At 33.3% G+C, this 26,245-nt stretch overlaps 2 protein-coding genes and 1 long non-coding RNA gene across 36 annotated transcripts in view; 2 read left to right on the top strand and 1 right to left on the bottom strand.

The window, feature by feature from the left end:
* The first annotated feature begins 979 nt into the window (after positions 1-979).
* Positions 980-4,166, top strand: LOC112489178 (uncharacterized). 3 transcript variants are annotated; one of them, XR_009640779.1, is made up of 6 exons: positions 980-1,322; positions 1,395-1,971; positions 2,134-2,673; positions 3,220-3,330; positions 3,533-3,583; positions 3,950-4,166. It is a non-coding gene; the product is annotated as an uncharacterized LOC112489178 (long non-coding RNA). The 3 variants fall into 3 exon arrangements; XR_009640778.1 differs by lacking the exon at positions 980-1,322 and having other exon boundaries at positions 1,333-1,695; positions 1,903-1,971; XR_009640777.1 differs by lacking the exon at positions 980-1,322 and having other exon boundaries at positions 1,333-1,971.
* A 1,592-nt stretch (positions 4,167-5,758) lies between these two features.
* The window catches only part of LOC107435782 (uncharacterized), a 191,159-nt gene continuing 170,672 nt past the window's right edge, over positions 5,759-26,245 (top strand). For 6 of the 32 annotated variants that reach the window (XR_009634058.1, XR_009634051.1, XR_009634053.1 and 3 more), the window contains exons 1-8: positions 5,765-5,977; positions 6,121-6,206; positions 6,484-6,642; positions 6,765-11,104; positions 11,255-11,377; positions 11,480-12,659; positions 12,744-12,815; positions 12,901-12,999. Coding sequence is in view for 2 of the 32 variants with exons in the window: in XM_060811397.1 (XP_060667380.1) it covers positions 11,319-11,377; positions 11,515-11,584; positions 12,901-12,999; positions 13,443-13,502 (288 nt within the window). In the remaining 30 variants the exon portion in view is untranslated. The other 26 variants (XR_009634056.1, XR_009634085.1, XR_009634084.1 and 23 more) reach the window with 26 other exon arrangements.
* Positions 22,336-25,281, bottom strand: LOC132799457 (receptor-like protein EIX2). Its single transcript, XM_060811288.1, has one exon. The coding sequence runs from the start codon at positions 25,279-25,281 to the stop codon at positions 22,336-22,338; it is 2,946 nt and encodes a 981-aa protein (XP_060667271.1).

Raw genomic sequence — 26,245 nt, 5'->3', positions numbered from 1 at the left:
AATAGTTCAGGGGCTGTACCGTAATTTCAGAAAACTATAGGGATCAATCTGTAATTTCCAATACTTCAGGGGCTGTTCCGTAATTTTAGAAAACTACAGGGGTCAATCTATAATTTCCAATAATTCAGGGTCTGTTCCGTAATTTCAGAAAATATTGATGCCGTGGCAGATGGTGCTGACGTGTCAACACGTGGCAGATGACGTGGCAGATGACGTGTCGGCTGGCGTGGCAGGGGTGCGCTGACGTGGCTGATGACGTGGTCGTCTTCAACCTCCAGACGGCGCGTGCGGCGCGTGTGGCGCGTGAATTGTTGCAGAAATCTTCAGTCGGCGCGTGCGACGTTATCTTGCTCTCCGGCGAACTTCTTTGTTCTCCTCTCGTCGGGAACTTTCACTTGGTATTGTCAAATTAATTATTTGAGCAACTTTTCGAAACACCAACTTGAAGAACAGTAGCTTTGTTTCTTCAAATTTTGGACCCAAGCTCTCGACCTGGAGCTCTGATACCACTTGTTGTGGTTCTCTGACCACTTTAGAGAAGAAATATGAGAAGAAAAAATAAAAGAATTCTATTACTCTCTTGAAATAGAATACAAAAATACAAAAACTTCTCTCTCTTGGATTCTCACGTGGAATCTCTCCCTACACCCTCCAATTCTCTCTGGAATTGCTCACTCTTCTCTCAAGTTCTCTCTGGAACTTAAACACTCTCTCTCTAGGAGTTTTTCTCTCAATATTCCTCTCTTGGGATAATATTGATGCTCTCTTGGCTTGATTTTCATGCAACGGGAAGGAGCCTATTTATAGGCTTACAAGGCCACAATCTTCAACAGCTTAGCCCACAATTGTTGATCGGTGCAGCAATGGTGTCAAAAATGGTGGCTGTCAACAATGGTGGCTGTGGTTGATGCGGCTGTGGTTGGTGCGGCTGGACTTCACAAATAAGGTTCTATAAATTTCAATACTCAACTTGTTCTTTTCAGCTGAAATTACATATAACTTCTCGAACTCAAAAAAGTGGTTTATTTTTATTTTTTTGGGTTATTATATGTACAGTTAAAGGAGTTGGCCTAGACTCATGAGATTCTGAATGATTCTGAGTAATCAGTGAACAATATGGTGAGGACGTGCTCAAGGATCGAAAGGGTGGTGGCGGTGGGGGCCATGACCCATATGACATCTTCCAATCTTTCTTAGATGGCAGTGCTTTTGGAGGTTATAATTCAGTGAATTGTTTTTTTCTTTATATTGTGTATATAGTCGTAAACCAGCAATTAGAAAAGGAAAAGGAAGAAAATTTGCTAAGACATTGAGCATACCTCGTTTTGTAATCAGGTGGTAGCAGAGGTGGACCAAGGCATAGGAGTGGGGATGACGTAGTGCACCCTCTAAAGGTTTCATTGGAAGACCTTTATTTTGGAACCTTAAATAAGCTGTCACTTTCCTGGAATGTGATATGTTCCAAGTGTAATGGGTTAGTAAAACTTTGCAAACCAGTAAGGAAATTCCTGGACTCAGGTTGGTTTATGGTTTTGGACTCCACTGATGAAGACTGAATTGACCGCATGGATTTAAGCTCTAATCATTACACTTGCAAACCAGTATGGAAATTCCTGGACTTTGGTTGGTTTACGGCTTTGGACTCCATTGGTGAGGACTGAGGATGACCACATGGATTTAAGCTCAAATCATTTGGTGTGCAAATCTCCTTTGAGCTTTAATATTAGCATTCATCTGGAAAGAATATTGGCATCATTATTATTTCCTCTCTTAATGTTGTGGAATGTTGCTAATCATTAATGTCTCCCTCCAATTAAGTAATGTTGAATATTAGCTTTAATGAATTCATTTGAAATTCTCTCATATGCAAAATGAGATTGTTTTTCTTCATCTGCTGGCCAGACCAGCAAAGGAAGGACATACTTTAGAAGCCAAGAAAAGGAAAAGAAAGCCCCATCTACTATGAAAAAGGTATATTCCGAGTACTAATTCTTAGCATTGATATCTGTTTCACTTAAGCATGGAACTCTTTTATCCTATTAATATTTACATATTAATATCTACTTCTAGTTGTGGAATTGTTCAAGTAATTTGTTTATGCTTGTGAGTAAAATAATCCTCAAATCTGGTCAGCTATATATGTGTTTACAAGCTGCTGGTTAGAGAAGAAAGAAAGAGGAGATTCCCAGGATCCAAAACGACAACACTTTGCTGCCACATCAGTTAATAAAGGGCAGAAAGTTATTTCACAGGTTGCTTGCCACGTTGGAGCTGCTGGGATTAATTGAACGCACCGTTTTGTTGTTTCTGGAATATATATGTGTATTTTTTGGTCTGCTTCTTGATATATCAGATATAGAAAATTAGAGAGGGAAAAAAGAGAGAACGGTTGCAGACCCGTATATAGAGCTGTGTGCGAAAACAGAGTCCTTTGAGTTTTGAGAGCCATTCTTTCTTGTTTTCTTTGTGTTCTCAACGTGGGTTTGAGAGAGATCTTTGTGGAGATCGAAGAGTGAATGGGTGTATTGGGTTCTTGGGTTTTGGCTTTGGGAATTCTTGTGTGAATCGTCCATTAGAGGGTCTGCAACTGAGCTTGTAAACACTACATTTACATAGTGCAGAAAGCTCTACACCTGAGCAACGAGGACGTAGGTCGATTTTGACCGAACCTTGGTAAATTTGTGTGTTTTTGTTCAGTTTCTTTATTATAGAAATAGTTCCAGAATTCTACAACAATGCTCATGAGGATGTTTCCTCTGATTCTGCTATTCCATTATAAAATGCTTCTTAAGTTTTGATTATTTAAGTCTCTAGGGATCTGATTTGATCTAAATGGCAAACCAGCACAATTCCTTCTTAGTTAATGTTATTAAAAGTTATTACATTCTTTATTTTTTTTGGTAGAGGAGAGCTTTAGGAACCAATAATATGTGAATCCTAGTGGAAAATCCAATCCTTGTCTAATGTGCCCCCTGTGAGTAGCGGTTGTGACAGTTTAGACAGTTTAAATTCCTATAAACTATTATTGTAATTCGGTTATTGATATGATAGTACATTGAATTCAAGATTATATTTGTTAATCAAATGTTAGGATAAAGATCCAGCCATACTGAAGGATGCTGTCAGCTTTAAATAGTTTAAACAGTTTAAGTTCCTAATCGGGTTACTGGTATGACCAATACATTATATTCAACATTATATTTGCTATTCAAATGTCAGGATAAAGGTCCAGAAATACTAAAGCATTATCAGCCTTAAATACTGGGATGACTGCATTGATCCCCAGGAAATGGAAGCATTGTGGAAAACTCTGGAAGTGACTGCAGAACGGTTAGTTAGATGCTGGATTTCTGAGATAGGAACTCTTCTTACCTCTCCTTTTGCAATTGTTAGCTGAGGTTTATCACCTTGTGATAAATCTTTCTGTGTTTATCACCTTTTGATATTTTCTGATTTCTTCTCCTAGTTTTATCTGAGGTTAAGCTCAATCCTTCTCAGTTTACCATCTAATCCGTTTTACCTATTTTTTCAGGTCTTGGCTGATATAGTTCTCTGCATGCATTCTGGTTCAGAATTTGGTCCTGTAAGTCGTCTTTTGATGAGAATTTGTTTATCTGCTTCAGAGACATAACTAATACTTAATGAAGTTCCTACCAATAACTCATACTTACCTTTGACCTTTTTCTTGTCTAAAAAAACTCAGAATATAAATAAATCAGCCTGGAAAAAACTCAAAATGCCTTCAGGATATTTATTCTCTATGAGAATTTCGTCATCATTGTTTTATCATTTCTCTTTCCCTTTATATCCTGGTTGATTTCATTCGGTGTTGTTTTACAATATTGGGACTCTGGAGCTCATGGAAGAGATGTGGAACCATTCTTTGTTTATATATCTAAATTTGCACCTTTTTGGTGTATTTTCACATGTGGGATGTCTTCATTTACAGGGAGTCGACAAGAATATGGATATATAGAAGAGCATACAGGTTCATCTTTTGCCCCTTCTGTTCATGGTAGGGTAAGCTAATCTTGACGTCTAAGAAAATCAATTTTTAAATTCTTAATTATTGATTAATTACAATGCCCAAAACACACAATGAGCACTGCTCAGTTTTTAGTATTGAAATTTGTACAGGCAGGTAGATGTGGCATACATCATCACATGCATTTATTATAATAACTAACGCTGTTTTTTTATTTTTTATTTTTAATCTAATCCCTTTCTCTATGTTAATGTACTTTTCATATATATATATATATATATATATATATATGTGTGTGTGTGTATATATAGTTTAGGAGAAAGAGAATAACAAAAAAGAAATCTTTGAGTGAGGTAGTTTGCTAGTTCTGGGAATGGCGACTTTGTCCATAAGCCAACTATTGAAGCATTAGAACTCTCATCCTTCATGAATGTATAATACTAATTAATGCTATATGTCAATGGAAAAAGTTGCTCTTCTTAATTTTGAAGGGTTTTGTGCACCACATTCTGACGTTTAACTTGTTAGCAATTTGTGTAGATTTTATAGATTGTTGTGGCATTTCATCGGTTGTATACAAAATTAATAAAAATTTAAAACCGAGAGTAATCAAACCTGAATTAAACGATTAGAAAAAGACTTGTTTTATTATTCCTCATCTAAAGGAGAAGCCGTAACCGTCATTATCTTCATGATCACAAACCCAAATGGAGATTATATCCACAACAATTTAATCCGGCCACTGGGAATGAATCAATTTGTAGGAATTGAGGGTTGATGGAGTGCTTGTCGGACTACTTTTCTAAAACAGTCAAGCCCCGTTAAGCACTACCATGAACTTATTTGTTAATTTTCATAAAGTTTATCCATTGAACTACCTTGGTTATAAACACAATTTACTTCTTTTATATTTATGTTCATGCTGATTTTTATTTTTTATTTTTTTATTTTTTTGGGTCCAATGTTACCTCTTAAATTTAGTACATAGCATTCAATAATGCTATAATATAGGATTAATTTCACTTGGACCTTTAGGCAAAGCATATTCAAAGATTTCAACAATACCCTATAAAAGAAAATTTCTGTCCAAAAATTATTTCTCTCTCCTATATGGCATGATAAAATAACTTAATTGCCCTAAAAAAAAAAAAAGAAATCATTTTTTAAATTTATTTCATATACCATTTTTTCTATAATTATTAATATATACTAATGTTTCGTACATATACATATATATATAAACTTTTTCATTTCTAATATATATCTACATATTTACAAATATTAAATTTTGATTTACATTATTTTTGGAAAAAAATAGATATTAATTTCCAATATATATCTGATAAAAGATATTAGCTTTTCAGATTTATAAAAATACTCAATTATAATTTTAACCTTTGTCAGTTAAATTTTACAAAATATATTTAATAACAGGGAGTGTTTTTGAAAATTTTCAAACATCTGAATATAATTTAAAATAAGAATAAATCTCAAGGAGTTAAGTGAAATCAACCCTAATAATAATAATAGTAATAGAGTAGGGAAGATGATACAAAATTTTATAAATTAAATAAATCATTGGCAAAATTGAGGAGCATCTAATTATGAGCCATATTTTAATTTATAAGTTTATTATTAATTATGATAATAACTAAACAAGAATACAATTTGCTTTAATTTTACAATATATGAAAATTATGATTCAGATTTTAAAAATCTGACCGTTGAGGGTATGACCTCTATATGTAGACAAAACAATTATAGCCCAGCCAGTTCTAGTTTTAGGTTTTATCCAAAATCTCTTTGTGTTTTCAATCGCTAACGGTTCTTCTTTGTTATAGCAAGTGGGTTTCTTTACAAATTTCAAATTTCAAAAGAATTAGACCGTTGGGATCTCCATCACCTATCGGTTACTGAGGAAGTCGACAATCCAAGAGAGATTTGCCGTTTCGATTTCTTCAAAGGGGGAGACTGATGAGGATTACAATTTGGGTAAGGCAGAGGAATTAGGGTAAAGTATTTATGGTTTTCTTTTTTTACTTTACGATTTAGTTGCTTCACAAATCAAACAAAAAACTAAACCTTTTTTTTTTTTTTTTCGCTTTTCTGGGTTATTTTTCTTTTTCTTGTATCAGTTTTTCAGGGAAAATTGGGGGAAAAAGGAAAAAGAAAGCTTCTTCTGTGCGTGACTTTAAGTTAAAGCAGAGAGACCCAGAAAGAGGTGAATTTAACATTATTCCTTTTCATCTCTAATCGATAATAAACTTTTATTCCATTTATTTTTCCTTTTTGAGCTTTATCCTGAATTGAATTCAAGTAAAAAGAATGTTATTTTTCTGGGATTTCTTTTTTTTTTTTTTTTTTGGGAGATTTGCTTGGTTAATAACGTTCTATAAATTTCAATACTTGTTTTGTTCTTTTCAGCTGAAATTTTCTCTTTTCTTCTCGAACTCAAAAAAGTGGTTTATTTTTATTTTTTTGGGTTATTATATGTACAGTTAAAGGAGTTGGCATAGTCTAATGAGGTTCTGAGTGATCCTGAGAAATCTATGTATAATATGGTGAGGACGTGCTCAAGGATCGAAAGGGTGGTAGCGGTGGAGGCCACGACAGATTTGACATCTTCCAATCTTTCTTCGATGGCAGTGCTTTTGGAGGTTATAATTCAGTGAATTCTTCTCTCTGTTTATATGGTGTATATAGTCGTAAACCAGCAATTAGAAAAGGAAAAAGAAGAAAAAATTACTAAGAAGTTGAGCATACCTTTTTTTATAATCAGGTAGTCGCAGAGGCGGACCGAGGCAGAGGAGTGGGGATGATGTAGTGCACCCTCTAAAGGTTTCATTGGAAGACTTTATTTTGGAACCTCAAATAAGCTCTCACTTTCCTGGAATGTGATATGTTCCAAGTGCAATGGGTTAGTAAAAATTTTACCAATAGCAAGTATTTCTAGTTTACCTTTGACCTTTTTCTTCTTTAAAAAATCTCAGGATATAAATAAATCAGCCTGGGAAAAACTCAAAATGCCTTTAGGAAATTTAATCTTTATGAGAATTTCTTCATCATTGTTTTATCATTTCTCTTTTCATTTATATCCGTGGTTGATTTCATTCGGTGTTGTGTTACACATTTTGGGATTCTAGAGCTTCTGCTGAGCACATGGACGAGAGGTGGAACCATTCTGTGTTTATGTATCTAAGTTTGCACCTTTTTTGTCTGTATTTTCACATATGGGATGTCTACATTCACAGGGAGTCGATAAGAAGATGGATATATAGATGAGCATACAAGTTCATCTTTTGCCCCTTCTGTTTATGATAGGGTAAGCTAACCTTGACTTTTAAGAAACTCAAATTTTAAATTCTAAATTGATGATTAATCACCATGCCCAAAGCACATGATGAGCACTGGTCAGTGTTTAGTATTGAAATTTGTACAAGTAGGTAGATATGACACACATCATCACATGCATTTGGAATGGAATGAATGTAGTATATTCACTTTTTGCACTCAGTTTCATGCATAATATAATGATATACATGAATATATTACGCATACATATAAGCATGTAAGCAACCATGTATCTATCAGTACATCCCGCATACAAGCTTAATCCTGAGTTTGTGGGATTAACTCTCTCATCTGCACAACAATTTCCAACATTGATGATAAGCATGATAATTCCTTATTGAAGAATTTAATTTAAGCAGTAGTCCAATCTGGTATATTATATATTTTATGTTTTTATGTTTATGGTTGTGTAAAGATGAACTAACAGTAATAAGAATGGGTGGTTATTTAGGATTGGGAGAGAAGAGATCGCTTGGGGATTGCCCGGGGCTCTACCTCCCTTGTGTGGGTGTGTTGTGTTGGTGTCTCTGCTTTCTTTTTCTCCCCTGCATGGGGTTCTTTGTTCTCTCTTCAGTTTATTTTTCTCTCTTTCCTTCTTTACTTTTTTCCTATCTAATTTTTCTATCTGGTTTTTACTTTTTCTTCACTTTTTCTCTATAATCTCTCTCAGTATCTCTTCCTCAACTATCTCCATTTAATTCTCAATTCTTTCTAAATTCTCTCTACAATTTGTTTCTCTACTCTCTCTTGTTTTATTTCTCTCTTAATTACTTTTTCCCCTTCACTTTTCTCACTTTACTTTTTTCTCTCCAATTTTACTTACAGTCTCTCTTTTCTCTCTTTTTTTCTTTTGTCTTTATGCTTTCTCTCTTATTACTTTCCTCTTAACATTTTGTCTTTATATTTTTCTCCTAATTTCTCTCAACTTTCTCTGGTTTCTCTCTTCACATTGGGAGCAACATTATTGCGTTTTAGGGTAACTTGTTTATTTCATGGTTGGTAATTCCAAGTTTTCTAAAATTTCATTTGTCCGTGAAGATAAAATAATTAACTACTTTTTGAATCAACTATACTTTATTGTAATACTAAAATTATAAACAGTAAAAATAAAAAAAAGAATAGAAACCACAAAGAAAAATAAAGTTGAAAATTACTTTTTTTATTACGATAAAAACTTCTTTTACTAGCATCAACTGAAAAAGACCAAACTAATTAAAAGAAAATACTAAAGAAATTAAAATATTTAGTAAAATACAATATAATAATATAAAACACAATAGAAAATCTAAAATAAGAATCAAATTAATAAAAATAAATTTAAAAATAAACAATCAAATATTATTATCTTTTTGGCAAAAGTCAAACCAATAACATAATTAATTTTCTTAGAACCAACAAAATACAATATAATAATATAAATCACAATAGAAAATCTAAAAATAAGAATCAAATTAATATAAAAATTTAAAAATTAAACAATCATATATTATTTTTTTTGATAAAACTCAAACCACTAACATAATTACTTTTCGTACAACCAACTTTCAAGAAAAAAGAAAAAAGAAAAAGAAGAAGCATTTAATCAAAAGAAAACACCAAAAAAGTAATAACCTTTAAAGATAATAAATGAAAATACATTTAACATGTAAAAGTCTTCTTCCACAATAAATGAAATAAAAAAATTTTAAAAATACATAAAAAAAATCATTTAAACGAAAAAATAACATAACTTCTATTATTTGAAATAAAAATATTTGATCGAATTTTTTTAATACTGCACGTCTTTTACGTTAATTAATAGGCTAGAGAGTTCGAAGTAAAACAATAATAGGCATTAATATACATCATTAAACTATATTGTACAAATAATAAAATGTAGAATTATTTTAGTATTTACAGTTAGAAATGTTAGATGTAAAAGAAACGTTAACAGGAAAAATAGTAGTTTTACAATTGATTTTATACAAACAGCATGCAAATACTATATAAAAAAAATTAATGCAATCAAGAACAAATGAAATTTATGAAAACTTGGCATTACTAGCTTATGGAAAGAGAAACTAGAGAGACTTGCTAGAGAAATTTATAGAGAAAATGTAGAGAAGTAAAGTGTAAAGAAAGAGAGAAAGTGCATATGGTAGAAAGTATTATAGATAAACTAAAGAGTGGAGAGAAAGGCAAGAAAATGTAGTGAAATTGTAGAACAAAAAAGTAATGATGAGAAAATGCATGGAGAGAGAGTAGGGAGAAAATTAAGAGGGTGGGAGGGAAATGGAAAAGAGAAAACAAGAAAGGTCTTGAAATGGAGAATTAGAGGGGAGAAAAAAAAGAGAGAATAAAGTAGCGAAAAATGGAAAGGGGAAAAACTGGAAAGAGCAAGTGGGTGGAATAGAATTGGAGAATGAATGTTTGGAGAAGAAAATGGAAGGAGAGATGGGAAAGGGCAGACAAATAGGAGAGAGAATGAGAGGAAGAGCAGACAAATAGCAGAGAAAATGAGAGGAAGGGCAGACAAATAGGAGAGAAAGTAGGGGGGGGGGGGGTATTTTTTTATTTTTCCCCCTTTTTTTCATGTAACTATTTATTTTAATGTACCTTTTTTCAATTATATTGTATTTAATTAATCATATTTTCTAGAAACTTTTATAGAAAACTTGTTACATCATTTGGAAATTTACTAATTTTAGTTGATAATTTTGTGGTTCTGACCATGTAAAAGAGGTTCATGAATTTTCTTGTTATTTGAGTTTAGCCGAGTAATAAAGGTAATATTTCTATTGGCAAAAGTATAGAATTTGAATTTAAGTATAGAATTTCAATTTCCTGCCCCATGTTCAAAATTCTATATATCAATCATTTCTACCATGCATACGCAGAAAAAATTTGCCTTGGTTTGCATTATTAAATTTCAGTGTTGTGGTCTTTGGGAAAAAAATGATGTATAATCAGTGACGATTCCAGAAAATTTGTTTAAAAGGGCACCGTTATATATGTGATTATATTAATATATGGTGTGGAAAATAGTTGTAGTCTAACTAATTAGAAACTTAATTAAGAATTATTTTTTAAAAGAAAAAAAAATGTTGGGAAAAAAATATGAATTTCAATGGAAATAAAATGCATAATAAATTGATTGCAAATATATAATAATAATAATAATGATGATGATGATGAAATAGAATAAGCACATTCATTGAGGCAATATAAAAAATAAATCTGATTTTATTAGGTATCACCATTAAGCAATCACCCATCTCTAAGAACCCCATCTTCTTCTTCGTCGGTTTTGTTGTCATCCTGCTCGTCTTCTTCGCTGCTAAATCTCCCTCCAAACATGTCAAGGAGCTCACTCGACCTATAAACCCTAACTTCATCTCGCCACATCAACTGTATGATCAACTCCAACCATTACCAATCGCCTTCCACAACCACCTACTCCGACCGCTTCATACCCAGCAGATCTGGATCCAACTTCGCACTCTTCAACATCTCGACTCCGACCAATTCTCACGGCGATGGTGGTCGGGAAGACCATTCGAGTGCCTACGCCACTCTTCTCCGTTCTGCGCTTTTCGGGCCCGATGCTGGTGTCGTTCCTCCGGTGACGCCAGAGAAGCGGAGCTTGCCAATGAGCCCCCCCAGCCGGAATATTTTCCGTTACAAGACCGAGACTCGGCGGTCCATGCACTCACTTTCTCCTTTTGGGTTTGATGATAATGTTCCAGGGGTTAATCTTATCTCCCTCAAGACTCCAAGAAAAGTTCCCAGGTCACCCTATAAGGGAAAGTTTTATATGATTCTAAGTTCTGGGTTTTGTTTGTTTATTTGAATTTTCTTTGTTTACTGATTTGTGTTTTTGGGGATTAATGGTGAATTTATTTATTTAATTTTTTTTATCTTTTTTGTTGGAATATATAGGTTTTGGATGCAGCTGCATTGCAAGACAATTTCTATTTGAATCTTGTTGATTGATCTTCACATAATGTGTTGGCTGTTGGTTTGGGCAATTGTGTTTATTTATGGAACGCTTGTAGTAGCAAGGTTAGTTTGTTCTAAGCTTGGTTTTTTCGTTTAGATTTTTCTTTAAAATTGTAGTTTTTTCTTTTCTTATTTGATGCAAAACTGTCAATTTCAAAATTGCAGGTAACTAAGTTATGTGACTTGGGAATTGATGACAGTGTTTGTTCAGTGGGTTGGGCTCAGCGTGGAACACATCTGGCTGTTGGAACCAGCAATGGAAAAGTTCAGGTTAGAGATAATTAGTCAATCAATTTATTGTTTGAGGGGGTTTATTTCATTTGGTCAATGAAAGTGTGAAAACTAAGATGGAAAGAACCTATCCACAAATTCAGTAAATTATCCATAATCATTGACGAACCTGAAAACCCCTGTAAATTGTATATCACTTTATAGTTTTCAGTTTAAGTTTAAAAATAATCAAAAGCATGTGAAGAATTATTTTAGATTTTACCAGAGAGAGCCACAATCAGTCTAATGAAAGTCGATGCATCTGTCATCCTCGTAGCCACCATTAGAACCAATGTATACTAATATTCTTGCTAGGCTGCTTTAAGCTCTTTTAAGCCTGTTTAAAAATATTAGAAACAAAGCATATCAGTGGGTCACATCAACACTTTTTAACAATTAGACTAAAGTATCACGGTAGCTCCATGTACAGTTTCTTTCATTTTGCTTTTTTTGGGAGCATGGGGATTACAACTGGAGATGTGTGAGAAACACTTTCAAGTATTCGTAGCCAAGTATCCATGAATTTGGGAGTCTTGTATTGGTTAAATATGCAAGACATGTTCATATTGGTACCCGTATCTGAAGAAAACCCATTTAGATGCAATTGGCTTAGTCAGTTACAGTTAAGATAATGTTGAAAAGTTGAGACCTAGAATGCAATTTGTTCTTTATTTGATTTGTGTAAACAGGGATGATGAGTGATTAAAAGTGGAGATGAACAATCTTGTATCTGTCACCATAATCGAAGCTTGCTTGTATTCCAGTTTTGATCTCTGTAATTCTGCCACCACTCCATTGGCTGTGTATGTCCTCAGCTATAGCCTTTTTTCTTTGTAAAGCCTCTTCTTTCTTTTTTCTTTTTTTCTAAACAGAGAAAATGGCTTCGAAAGAAGAAGAATGGATTTTTGAGATTTCTTACTGCAGCAGAAGATCGACAACATAAAGCGAATGTGACATTTTGGTCCATTGATTCTAGCCCTTAAGAGTTCGTAAACAATGGATTCTTTATCATCTTTTTCTCCTTTCCTATAAGCCTGCCCAAAAAAAAAAAAGTCATATCAAACATATAAAGATGGTAATGGAGTATTTGCCTAGCTGTGCACAGGAGTTTTACATGCAACGATTGATTTTTTTTTTTTTTTTCTTTTTTCTTTTTTAGTGAATGATGCAAAACAATTGGTTAGACATTGAGAGGAGCAGGAACATAATATTCACATGCTACAAAACCAAAGTACATAGTACACACATCCCTTTCTAAAATCTCCTTTTTTAAGTACAATAAATAAATAACTTGGACGATTTGCTTTCACTTTTAGAGAGCTTCAAGCCGTATGAAGATGGGATGGCGTAGTGGCCCTAGACGAAGCCATAGCCCAGTTAACCGTCGAAAGCAGAGCAGCATCGGACAAGATGGGGTAAAGACAGTAAATTATCCATACCATATTTGACTTGTTAAAAAATATTTCTATGGTGAAAAACACAAGGGAAGGATGCATAGAATGAAGATATTGATGTTCATGCTTTTTATATGCCTTTATTTTATCATATTAGTCTAATTTCAGAGTGGTTCAAATTTTTTTTTTATTGATAATGTTCGGATCATTTAAAAGAATATATAAACAATAACATCATGCTTTTGTTATGTATTTAATATTATATGATAGTTGTTTTTATTATTTTATTTTATTTTTGTTCTAAAGCATTGGGATATTGTCTTATTATTTTTGTAGCTAAAGGATGCTTGCTCTGTAAATGACTATGCTTTTGTTATGTATTTAATATTATATGATAGTTGTTTTTATTATTTTATTTTATTTTTGTTCTAAAGCATTGGGATATTGTCTTATTATTTTTGTAGCTAAAGGATGCTTGCTCTGTAAATGACTATGTATTGTTTCACTACATTTCTAATTTGTAAGCAAATAACTTGGTTCTGTCTTCTACATCAAAGATTATTTTTTAATAGAGGTAGTATCTACAAGTCTTCCCTCCCTCAATTTCTCGGTTTCTTCAAAGGGCCGAGACTGACGAATCAAGGAAATTTCCGGTATGGCCGAGGAGGCTTCTCTGTTTTTTTTATTTTTTATTTTTTTGAAAGACTTTCATGGAAAAGTTTAGCTTTTGTATCATGGTTTTCTTTTTCTTTCACGATTTAGTCTCACCGTAAGAATATCAAACATTTTTTTTTTGTAGCATTGATAGTGTGTTAACAATAAATTATTAGTGAATTGTGGAGCGCTAACGGTATTAATTATAACTGCAATTTCTATTACATATTATCTTAATTTGATGGATTGGTTATGGTCTGGTTATTACTTTTAATAAATATTTGAAATGTCTTTCTCGTAACGTCTGTAAATCAGGAACTCATTTACATGATTGTTGAAATAAATAAAAAGCCAAATCAGAGCTAAGTGACACACACAAAGAAGAAGGCTGACTTCGCCAAAAAGCATATAGCCGCGAATATTAACATGTAGGTAATTAATACTTTCTCCTGTTAATTTTATAATGAGTATTTCTAATACTTAGTTTATGGTAGTTGTAGTTGATTGCCTTGTATTATATATTGCAGATATAATTAGAGTTTATAGAAATTTGGTTTTGTGAAATAAGAGGTTTCAGATACTAAGATCACAATTTTACGTGTGATGATATATGTTTTCAGAGTCTTGACATAAAATGCTTAGCCTATTTTGAATGTTATTCAAAAATTGGGCTTGGAGCACCATGAAGAGGTTATTTATTTGAGAGATGAAGGGGGGAAAGGAAAATCTGTATCAAATATATTAGTTCAACTCTTAAATTATTTCAAATTTGTCAAGATTATGGAAAAAAAAAAAAAATTGAAAAAAGGGTGGGGTTTAGTATTTTACTTTAATGTTCCATGTCTTCTGCTTATTTGCTATACCCACGAGAACACAGGATGAGAAGTTATCTGGGGGATTCTCCACTATACTTGCTTAGTAGTTAATTATCATGCCCAAAACAAATGAGCAGAGCTTCGCTGTTAGTATTGAAATTTTTGAAATTTAAATGAGTAGGCGAATGGAATATATACCATATAAACATGTGAACATCAATATTGCATCTACTCAGCACAGGCACGTATAGACGTACATTGACTCTCTCAAGTTTTTTAATTGGGCAGTGCATGGTGATTGAACCTTTCAAACATTGATGATGATGATGGCTGATTGCTGATTGTTTTGAAGAATCTAAGCACCTCTCAAATTAGTAGTAGTAATAGTAGTAGTACTAGTGGTATATCGTCTTCTACAGTCTTTGTATATATCGTATATAGTTTTGTGATTCTGGCTTGTGATTCTGTCGTGTAAAGATGAACTAGTAATAATGATAAGAATGGATGATTCTTGTGGTTTGGGAGAGACAAGAGACAGCTCAGGGATTACTCGGGGCTTTCTTCTCCTCCTGTGGGTTTGGGTGTGTTGGTGTTTTCTGCTTTCTCTTTCTCCCTTTGCATTCCCTTTCTTTCTTCTCTCTTCAATTTTGTTTCCTTTTTTCATTCTCTACTTTTTTTCCTATCTAATTTTTCTCTCTAGTTTTCACTTTTCTTCACCTTTTTCCTTTCTCATTTCTCTCTCTATTTCTTTCTATACTATCTCTATTTAATTCTCACCCTTTCTAAATTCTCTCTTCATTGTATTTCTCTACTATCTTTTTTATTTCTCTCTTTAATTACTTTCCCACCTTCACTTTTCTCAATTACTTTTTTCTCTCCAATTTTATTTACAGTCTCTGTTTTATCCTTTTTCGCATTTTATCTTTACTCTTTCTCTTATTACTCTCTTCCTCTTCTTCTTTGTCTTTATAATTTCTCTTCTAATTTCTCTCAACTTTATCTACTTTCTTTTTTCGCTTTTGGATTGCCATTATTGCGTTTTAGGCTAAATTGTTTATTTCATGGTTAGTCATGCCAAGTTTTCTAGAACTTCATTTGCCCTGGAAATGCAAAAACTAATAAATAAACATCCACTGTTAAATTAACGACTGTTAATTTATAATAATATAAAAATTAAAAGTTTTATTTTTCTACGTGAACATTCAAAAACTTAAAATATAAATGACAAATAAAAAAGACTACTTTCTTTTTATAAGAATCAACTAAAAAATTTAAAACATTTTAAAAAAATAAAACATGCTAACAAAAACACTAAGATAGATAAAATTTCAGAAGATTGAAAGCTTATAAAATAAAAAATACTACTTTTATTTTATTCTTTACAACTAACAAAAATAATATATATATATATATATATATATATATATGTATATATATATATATATATGTATATATATATATATATGTATATATATATATATATATATGTATATATATATATATATATATATATGTATATATATATATATATATATATGTATATAGATTACCAAAATAATAATAACAATAATAATAATAAATAGAAATACTAAAATCTTTTAATCAAATCATTGAAATAGTAAACAAACTGATAACTGCTCAGAGTGAACATCCTAACAAGCTCATGTAAAACTATGTTAAAAAAAAATTTCTTGATTATGATAAAAATAGAGAATATATGTTTTTATTAATACTGCTCATTTAATTAGTATATCTATTGTAAAAAAAATCTCAAAGTACATATAATAACTATCAATAATAATATTTTCAAAATAAAATACTATGTATAATAATAATAATAATTAATAATACTAGTTCATCAATAATAATAACGATAACAAATCAACCAATAAACCATACTTGTACTGCTCATTGGTAGCTAGTGTTAAAAAATCTTAAAGTACGTAAAAGAACTATCAATAAACTTTTTATCAAAAAAATAATATATATATATATATATATATATATATATCAATAATCTAGAGTTATACATGAATATAAAATGTAAATTTTTTTTTATTTTTTTATTTACGTTATTAGCCTTTTACATTTAGGGTTATATGAAAAGATAACACTACTAGTTTTAGAATTTATTTTCTTATATAATAGTATAAAATAGCTAAGTTTAAACATTTTGGATTTTTATCCTAGCAGTCAAGAAAATAGCTAAAAAACACAGTATTGATGTGGTAAGGAAAACGAAATTTATGAAAACTTGGCATTATAACTACATATGGAATAAAGGATTTTTCTTGTGATAATGATACCAAATGGGAAACAGAAGCTGTGGAGCTTGATAGAGAAGTTATAGAGGAAGTGTAGAGCAAGTGTGAAAAGAGAAAGTGACATGTAGAAAGTTTAGAGATAAAGTGAGGGAAGAGATGGTGGAGAGAGACAGTAGTGAAACGGTAGAAAGAAAAGTAGTGATGAGAAAATGTATGGGAAGAGTTTTTGTAAAGAGAAAATAATATAGGAAAGGGTCTTGAAATAGGGAAACAAGAGGAAAAAAATAGAGAGGGAATGAAGTAGAAAAATGGAGAGGGAGGGGGAATCTGGAAAGAGAAAGTGGTGGAAGAAGTGGAGAAAGGAATGTTAGGGGAGAAAGTGGAAAGAGAATGAGAGGAAGACCATAGAAAAGGAGAAAATAGAGGGGGGTATTTTCTTTTTTTTCTTAGTATCATGTAACTGTCTTTTTTCATATGAATGTACTTATTGTAGAAGTTGATTACAAATTACACACATAGTGAACAACTTATAAGCAAGTTAATGGAAGGAAAACATGAAAACAAAGGCTAGGCACTTTTACTTTTTTCAAAGGAACCAAATAAGCTATAGGAAACATATACACCGAATGACACAACCACTAGTACTGCTGCACCTATGTTTATCAGAGTCTTCCTCTCTTCATCCTTTTTTTATGGATGTTCCTAATAATTCCTTAATTTGCTTCTCTTTTGTTGTTGTACCTACTAACTTCTTTTTCTTTTCCTTTTCCATCTCTATAACCTTATTTGGCACTGCACTAATATCAGCTGTTGATAACTCTTTACCTTTCTTCATTCTTTCCTTTTCCTGCAAATATATATTTTGATCTTTTGCCTTTTCATCTGTTTTCTTTGATGAAGGTTCAATGATACCCCTTTTTTGTTGACCCTTCCTTTTGCTGATCATCAACAACATTTTTCAAAGGATGATCAATGATCTTCTGGTCATTTCTTTGTTTACCATAATTCTCTGCATCCAAAACACCTTTTGGAGGAATACCTTCTTGATCTCTCTAACAACGATTTATCAGAAGGTATACCGATGGAACTAACAGATCTCACTAAAGTTGGTACTTTGAATTTGTCAATGAATCATTTGACAGGTCAAACCCCATCAAGCATTGGGGATTTTGAGTGGATTGAAACTCTTGATATCTCCATGAACCAAATTTCTGGTCCAATCCCACTTTCAATGACTTCTCAATCTCTCATACAATAACTTGTCTGGAAAAATCCCAACCACCAATCAGTTTCTGACCCTTGATGACCCATCAATCTACCAAGGAAATGTTGGTATCTGTGGAAGATCTCTGTCAATTGAATGTCCTGAAAGTGGCCAAAGCAAACTAGGAGGTGATGAAGAAGACAGAGATGGAGATGGTGGAGATAAATTTTCCTTCCATAGGGGATCATAACATCTTAAAATGGTAACCGACTTTTATTTGATAATTCTACTTCCAAAACCACCTTTCATTTTATCAAATGATTCTAATTCAATTTAATTCGGCAAATAATTAATAATTTAAAAAAATATTTGACCTTTAGTTGTTTCTGTAAAGTGAAAAGAAAAGATGGAAAATACAAGCTTGATTGAACTTACAAGTTGCTTTATATCTCTCCATCAAAGCTTTCCTAAATTCCTTCGTACACTTTATAGGATAGAACAATTATTACAACAACACAATTTGAAAAAGGAAAAAAAGTAAAATAAGGCAGCTTGGCATAGAAATTATCATTCATGTAAAAAGTAAATTGACTACTCTGTTTCCAACTTTTTTAGCAAAGCCAAAGTAGGCATGTCTCCAAGATTTCTTAATGATCAAGCTACCTAAAACACCCCAAAACTCCACAACAAAGCCTAATGACATGCTGACGAAGAAGCCTATCGTCTCATAAGCATCACTGTCTTTCTCTTCTTTCTCTCCTCTTGCTGCATGTTGGCTGCTGTCTGGACAATCACTTTGCAAAGGCTTTCCACAAAGGCCGACATTGCCCTGATAGATTGATGGATCATTGAGTGTCTGAAACTAATTGGCAGTTGGGATTTTTCCAGACAGGCCATTGAATGAGAAGTTCAAATGACTCAGAAATGTTAAAAAGACCATGCTAACTGGAATTTCACCAAAAAAGTTTTTACCAGAGAGGTCAAAAGTTTTTGACATTGTCAAGTACCTTATGGTCGTTGGAATCTTCTTCGTCAAATGACTAGTCGATAAATTCAAAAGTTTGCAGTTTTTGGAGTTTTGTTAGCTCCACAGGAATCTCCCATGATAACTTATTATTGGATAGATCAACGCTATTGATAAAGGATAGAATGGAATACTTGTATTTTGGCTTTCTTCCCTTCGTCACTACCCTGAAACTTTCCCTATTAAGTGCCCTTTCAAAAAGTAAATGTAGATCATAATTAGAGAAACTTAGATCACCTATGCAATGTGGTATATGGCCTGGCAAATTATTCTGTGAAAGGTCCAACACATGAAGTTGGGAAAGGCTACAAAATTTTGTATGGATGTCTCCAATAATTAAGTTCGAAAAGGTCATGCATTCTCCTATCCAAGTTGGAAGTTTCCTAGAAAATTTGTCATCACCAAGATCAAGACTAAAAAGGAAGGAATAAGTTTTCAAGGATGAAGGAATTTATCCAAAAAGATTGTTGTTAGAGATAATCAAAAGATATAGAGTTGTTTGATGACCAATCGAACTTGGGATTGTTCCAGAAAGACTGTTGTTTGACATGTCCAAAAGTCAAATGATGAAATATTTTTCCACATATTAGGAACATGACCCGCAAGATGATTATTTAGAGATCCTTAAAAATTCCAACCGAGTTAGATTACCTATGGACAATGGTATGCTTCCATTCAGTGAGTTCAAAGATATGTCCAAGACAATAAAAATGGCACTGCTTTGCCAATGTTGGGAGGAATTGGCCCAGAAAGATGATTTTCATTAGATGGCAAAGAAGAAATATTTGTTGAGAAAAGTGGGAGGTGACCATTGAAGTGGTTTGAGCTCAAATCAGTTGTTGAATCATCATTAAACCCTGCCACTGATGTTATTATGAGCAAAAGCTAGTTCATGCAGCTGCAAACCCAATTGGAAAAACCAATTTGGTATGGCGTCAGCAATCCCATCATTGTTGAGTACCAATGTGGTAAGCTCATTTTGATTTTGAAGCCATATTGGAAACTTAGGACCCAATTGGCATGATATGATGGTGAGGTGTTTTGAGTTTAAAAGGAGGTATCCAATCAAAGCTCGCATTGAAAGCAGAGTAATGTTTGAGGATTGGTTATCAATTGATAACTCTTTCAAGCTTAAAAGATTCATCAGATGAGCTTCTGTTATGACACCTTCCCATAAGTTTTCTGAGATGTCTAACACACTCAGCTTTGAGAGTCATCCTAGGCTTTTGGTAATGACACATTTGATTATTTAATAGGTAAAGTTCTTCCAATGATGTAAAGTTTCCTATGGATTCTGGGATTGAACCTTGAAATAAATTATTCTGAAGTCGAAGAACTTTTAGGCTCTTAATATATCCTAAAGAATTGGGTAGATCTCCCACAAGTCCATTGGAGCTCAAGTATAGTTTCTCTAAGCTGTTGTGGAGCATCTACACAATCTGTTGACAAAATGTGTTACATGAACGGAAACTTGGTTGTGAGAGAAGTCGAGCGTTTCAGAGAAGTCAAATAAGCAATTGCATCCGGATTCAGTGTTCGGTGGATATAATAGTTGTGGTTTAGGAAAAACCAATCAAGTAGTGTGCAGTTGATATAATTGTTTGAGAGGTGAAGCACTGAAAGAGATTTGAAGTTAACAAACGGATGAGTGAGATCCTTAAGTCCACAATACGGCAAGTGCAATTCCAAGAGTGATGGAAGCTTACTAACAGTTTGAAGCTAGTATGATGCAGCCTAGCCCAAATTCCAGTCTCCTAAGTTAAGATACTTGAAAGATAAAAGACCAAAGGCCATTGCAGGATACTTCTGTATTTGTTAATGAAGATGTAATTACGAACTATATTTAGATCCAGATAAGTCAATCTTGAGACATTTGCAAAACTTTGTGGAACAGCTCCTAAAGTAAAAATATCCAAAAAGATTGAGATACCTTAGTTTCCGTAATGATCCAATGAAAGAAGGAATTGGGTGACCATAACCAAAATAATTCATGCTCAAGTCCCAAGTACTTTAAATATTTCAAAACAAGCAAAGGGGTTGATCTTACAGTTCCATGGGAAGTCTTTCACATAGAAAATAGATGACGATAGGTTGCGAAGATTGAGCTTCATCACACGTCTGGTTAGCAGTATACTCCTTCCCATTCGCAGAAATCAAGGCCCACCCAAGATGAGAGTCTTCCTGAAGGATCTGTTAGGCAGTCTGTGAAGTGGAGAAGAACTTTCCACTCCTCATCTATGCAATCCATACCACGATCACCATCACCGAAACAGCGTCCATTAAAGGATGCAATTATTATTCCACAGAGACTTAGAAGCCAGAGAAGTTGAATATTGGAAGGAGAACTAGTTGTTTGACCCACCATGCTTGTAATGGTAGCCAACCTGCAAATCAGATATATATCTTATGTTCGGTGCAATGTTTAAAACCGTTTTACAATAATATCAATTAAATTTATGATGCTCTGTTTTGTATATTTCATGTTTCTGTTTTTGTTCTCCACTGTTTTGTCGTTGATTTGTTTTACATGAAACTTAGTGATCATCTGAGTGAGTTGTAGTCAATGATACGTAATACTATTTAATTCTTTTGGAGGAACATAAATGATTAATTAATTTGAAGCCTGCAACAGTGGAGATTTAACTAAATCAAGATAATTATGTGCCATGTGTTTATTCTTTAATTCTATCAACAAATGTTCTCTAAATCTAAAATGTAGCTAATAACCTAGGTGAGATGTTGCAAATTTACAAAATAAATACTATGTGGACTAATAAAGTGGTGAAACATGATTACTAATTGAATTGTTCAATTAGCATTTGTTATTTACATTTGATATATAGCGAGCTAATAACCTAGGTGAGATCTTTCAATATAAATCCTATATGTGGACTAATAAACTGGTGAAACTTAGTTAATTAATAATTGAATTGTCCTATTACTGTTTAATATTGGATTTTATACACTTATTGAATTAAACTTTTTTTTTTTTGGTGTTAATATATGGCCAGATAATTTCTTATGCCAATAATATTTATGATTTGTTTTGTCGTTAATTTTATAGGCAATAATTTCTTTATGTATTTAAAAAAAAAATGGTCGGAGCTTATTCCAATATTGTACAAATCTATGATCAACAACAAAATATATTTACTTGCTAAATTACCAATATATTTTGGGACATAATATCAAAATATAGTTTACTGGGAATACTTTTATTAATATTGTTAAATAAATAAAAAAGAAAGAGGAAATCAAAGATTTAATAGTATAACACAGAATTATTTCACTATGAAAATAACAAAAAACGAGACAAAGAGAAACGATTTTGAAACATGCAATCTGATGGGCTTGCTTTCAAAACATCCAAGGGTGTATCTTTGCGACAAACATTCTTCAAAACATTGACAAGCAGACGCTCTTCACTCTTTCAGCAAAGCGGAAATACGCAATTCTCCAAGACCTCTTGATGATCAAAGTTCCACAAACTCCCCAAAATCCCACAAAAAACCCAATCACAATGCTGATAATTAAGCCCAGTTTCTCAAATTTATCTCCACCATCTCCATCTCCATCTCCGTCTTCTTCATCACCTCTTGGTTTACTTTGGCCACTGTGATTAGGACATTCAGTTAACAAAGGTCTTCCACAGAGACCGACATTTCCTTCGTAGATTGATGGGTCATCAAAGGTCAGAAACTGATTGGTGGTTGGGATTTTTCCGGACAAGTTATTGTACGAGAGATTGAGATGGTTCAGAAATGTTAAAGAAGTCATTGAAAGTGGGATTGGACCAGAAATATGGTTCATGGAGATATAAAGAGTTTCAATCCACTCTAAATTCCCAATGGTAGATGGGATTTGTCCTGTCAAATGATTCATGGACAAATTTAAAGTACCAAGTTTTATGAGTTTTGTTAGTTCCATTGGTATACCTCCCGATAAGTTATTGTTTGATAGGTCAATGCTATTAAAGAGGTATAAGGTGGAATCATATAACAGAGCTCTTCCTTTCGCCACCACCTTCAATTTTCCTTGGTATGTGATTTCGTCTATGCCTTCAGATTTCAAGCCACTAAGATTGCCAATGCAATGTGGAATGTGACCGGTGAGATGATTGTGAGACAGGTCCATTATGTGAAGTTTGGAAAGCCCACAAAACTGATGAGGAATGTTCCCACTGAAGGAGTTGGACCGCAAGCTCAAGATCAACAAGTTGTGCATACTTTCTCCTATCCAAGCTGGAAGCTTACCTGTAAATCTGTTATCTCCAAGATCCAAATTAACCATGTTAGCGCAGTTTTGCAAAGATGAAGGAAGTTCACCTGAAAGTTTGTTGTTTGAGAGAACCAATAATTCAAGTGAACTTAGAGAACCCATTGTTGTTGGGATTGTTCCTGAAAGATTGTTATTTGACATGTCCACTATATACAAGAATTGTTTATCTTCCCACAAATGAGGAATCTGACCTGATAGTTTATTGTTGGAGATAATTAAGGTTGTCAATCCCGTTAGATTTCCAATGGACAAGGGAATGCTTCCACTCAAAGAGTTTTCAGAGATATCTAAATCTGATAGCAAAGGCATTGCTTCACCAATGTTAGGGGGAATTGGCTCAGAAAACAGATTGTCCCTTAGAGAAAAGATGGTAATGTTTGATGACCAAATTGGAAGAGGACCCTGAAATCTATTTGTACTCAGGTCGGCAATGCTTTCCTTGTTGAATCTGAATGAGTTTGGCACCCTGCCGCTTAGTTGATTATAAGCCATTTCCAGTCTGCCGAGCCGCAAATCCAAATTCAAAAACCAGTTTGGTATGGTGTCTGAAATCATAGCATTGTTGAGTATTACAAAGGTCAGCTCACTTTGATTTTTAAGCCAGGTAGGAAATTTGGGACCCAATTGGCATGATCTTATGAGGAGGTACGTGAGTTTAAAAGGAGGTATCCAATCAGAGTTAATTTTGAAGACCAAAGAAATATTTGGGGATACTTTATCCATTGTCAGCTCTGTCAAGCTTGAAAGATTAGCGAGATGAGTTTCGGTTATGACACCTTCCCATATGTTCTCTGAGATGTCTAGCACAGTCAGCTTTGAGAGCTGTCCAAGACTCTTTGGGATACCACTCAGTATATTACTGGATAGTGAAATTTCTTCCAAAGACGTCAAGTTTCCAATTGAGTTTGGGAGTGAGCCTTGAAATAGGTTATCTGACATTTGAAGGTACGTTAAACTCTTTAAATATCCTAAAGAGTTAGGTAGATTTCCTTTCAGCTCATTGTACCCCAAATTCAAAGTCTTTAAGCTGCTTCTGGAGCATCTCAATAAGCTATCCAAAACATCAGTTATTTCACCTGTAATTCTATTTTGCGAAAGATCCAGACTCCGCAAATTGCATAATTTACCCAAGTTTTTTGACAACTGACCCTCAATGGTATTCAGTGAAAGGTCAAGCTTTTGAAGTGACCCTAAATAAGCAATTTTATCTAGAAGTGGCCCATATAAGTTGTTGGAGTTAAGGTCAAGATGAACCAGGCTTTTGAGATTGAACAGCCAGTCTGGTATTGTGGAGTTGAATCCATTGTTTGAGAGATCAAGCACCACAAGAGAGGTGAAATTAAGAGAAAGAAGGGTTAAAGGAAGGTTGGAAAGTTGACAAAAGGGTAAGTGCAATTCCAGGAGTGTTGGAAGTCTGTTAACGGTTTGTAGCCAATCTGTTGCAGACATGGACAAGTCCCAACCTCCTAAATGAAGGTATTTTAAAGAAGACAGACTAGAAAGCCAGTACAGGCTACTTTTGGTTAACTCAAATTGGTCAACTTTATTGAGATCAAGATATACCAATCTTGATAGGTTCCCAAGACTTGGTGGAATAGTTCCACCAAAAGATGCACCAGAAAGATTGAGATATCTCAAGCTTTGTAATGATCCAATGAAAGAGGGAATTTGGGAACCTCCAAAATCAATCTTGCTCAAGTCCAAGTAATTTAGATCTTTCAGAACAATCAAGGATGGATCAATCTTACCGCTCAAAGTTTGTGTTGTTCCATCACCATCCAAACTGTTTGAGGAGGGGCTGCGAAGATTGAGCTCGACCACGTGTCTGGTTCTGTTGTTGCAGCTTACTCCTTCCCATCTACAACAATCATCTCCCACCCATGATGAAAGCCTACCAGAGGGATCTGCTAGGCCTCGCTTGAACTTGTCAAGCGCTTTCCTCTCAGCATCTCGGCATGCTACCTCAAGCTCACCAGTGGAAAAACTGAGCTTTGTTAGAAATAGAATTCCGCACAGACATATAAAGAAACACTTTCCATTAATGAAAGTGCTGCTATGTTTCATGGTTGCCAAACAAGGATACAATTTTTTTTTTTTCTGTTTTTGTTTTTTTTTTTTTTTTTTTTTTCTTTTTTGGGGCTGTGATGCAAAATGGATAATATAGGAAATTGTAACTGATGCTGATATATTGTTATAAAAAATTGATCATGATCTGGTTTTATAGCTGTTTGGAAATCAGTTTGACCTGACTTGACTCGGGGTTTAATGGGCTTATAGTTACAGTATTTCAAGGAGATTGCTATGAATTGGGTTGGTATTGTAATGGTCTTATTCCCTTTTAACGCAGTAAGAAAAATTTTCCCATCTTGAATACGGCAAGTTGAGAACATTGTAGAAAATTATGTCATATAATTAGGAAGACTTAGCATGAACATTGTCTCAAAGTCGTAAAAGGATATAATGGTTTGCTGATCTTCTCGTTCTGGTCTCCTTTGTTGGAAAATTGCAATTTGGTGTTCCAAATTCTATGCAGATTTTTCATTTCATACCCTCCGTACATAATTTATTTATTTACTAATCTAATTTTCCAACCCAAATATGTCTGAAAATATTCGTTTTCAGTTTTTTTTTTTTTTACTCAAATCCTTGGACCCAGGTTCTACTTTAATTAAGGTGCTATTCTAAAATGGTACTGGTTCTTTTTTTTTTTTTTTTACGAAATTATTTCTTTCTTTATTTCTTTCTTTTTTTCTTCAAAAATAAAATGAATTGATTTTTGATTATTAGCAGTATTATTCATCCTCAACCTTCAATATTTGATATTAATATTTCTAAGTGTAGGAACAAATGAGGAAGTGCTGGGACACTTTCTAAGTGCGCATGGGATTGGCATTTCTATATTGCGCTCATAATGGTGGTTTCATTCTCTTTGTTGATCATCAATGCTTAGAAGGGATAGCAGAGTATTGCTTAAGGATTTTTCCAAAGAAAAGAAGATGGACAAAACAGCAAAAAATGCATTGATTTA

This window comes from Ziziphus jujuba, chromosome 9 (assembly GCF_031755915.1).
Source record: "Ziziphus jujuba cultivar Dongzao chromosome 9, ASM3175591v1".
NCBI classification, from domain to species: domain Eukaryota; kingdom Viridiplantae; phylum Streptophyta; class Magnoliopsida; order Rosales; family Rhamnaceae; genus Ziziphus; species Ziziphus jujuba.
This window is presented reverse-complemented; position numbering and strand designations above follow the sequence as displayed.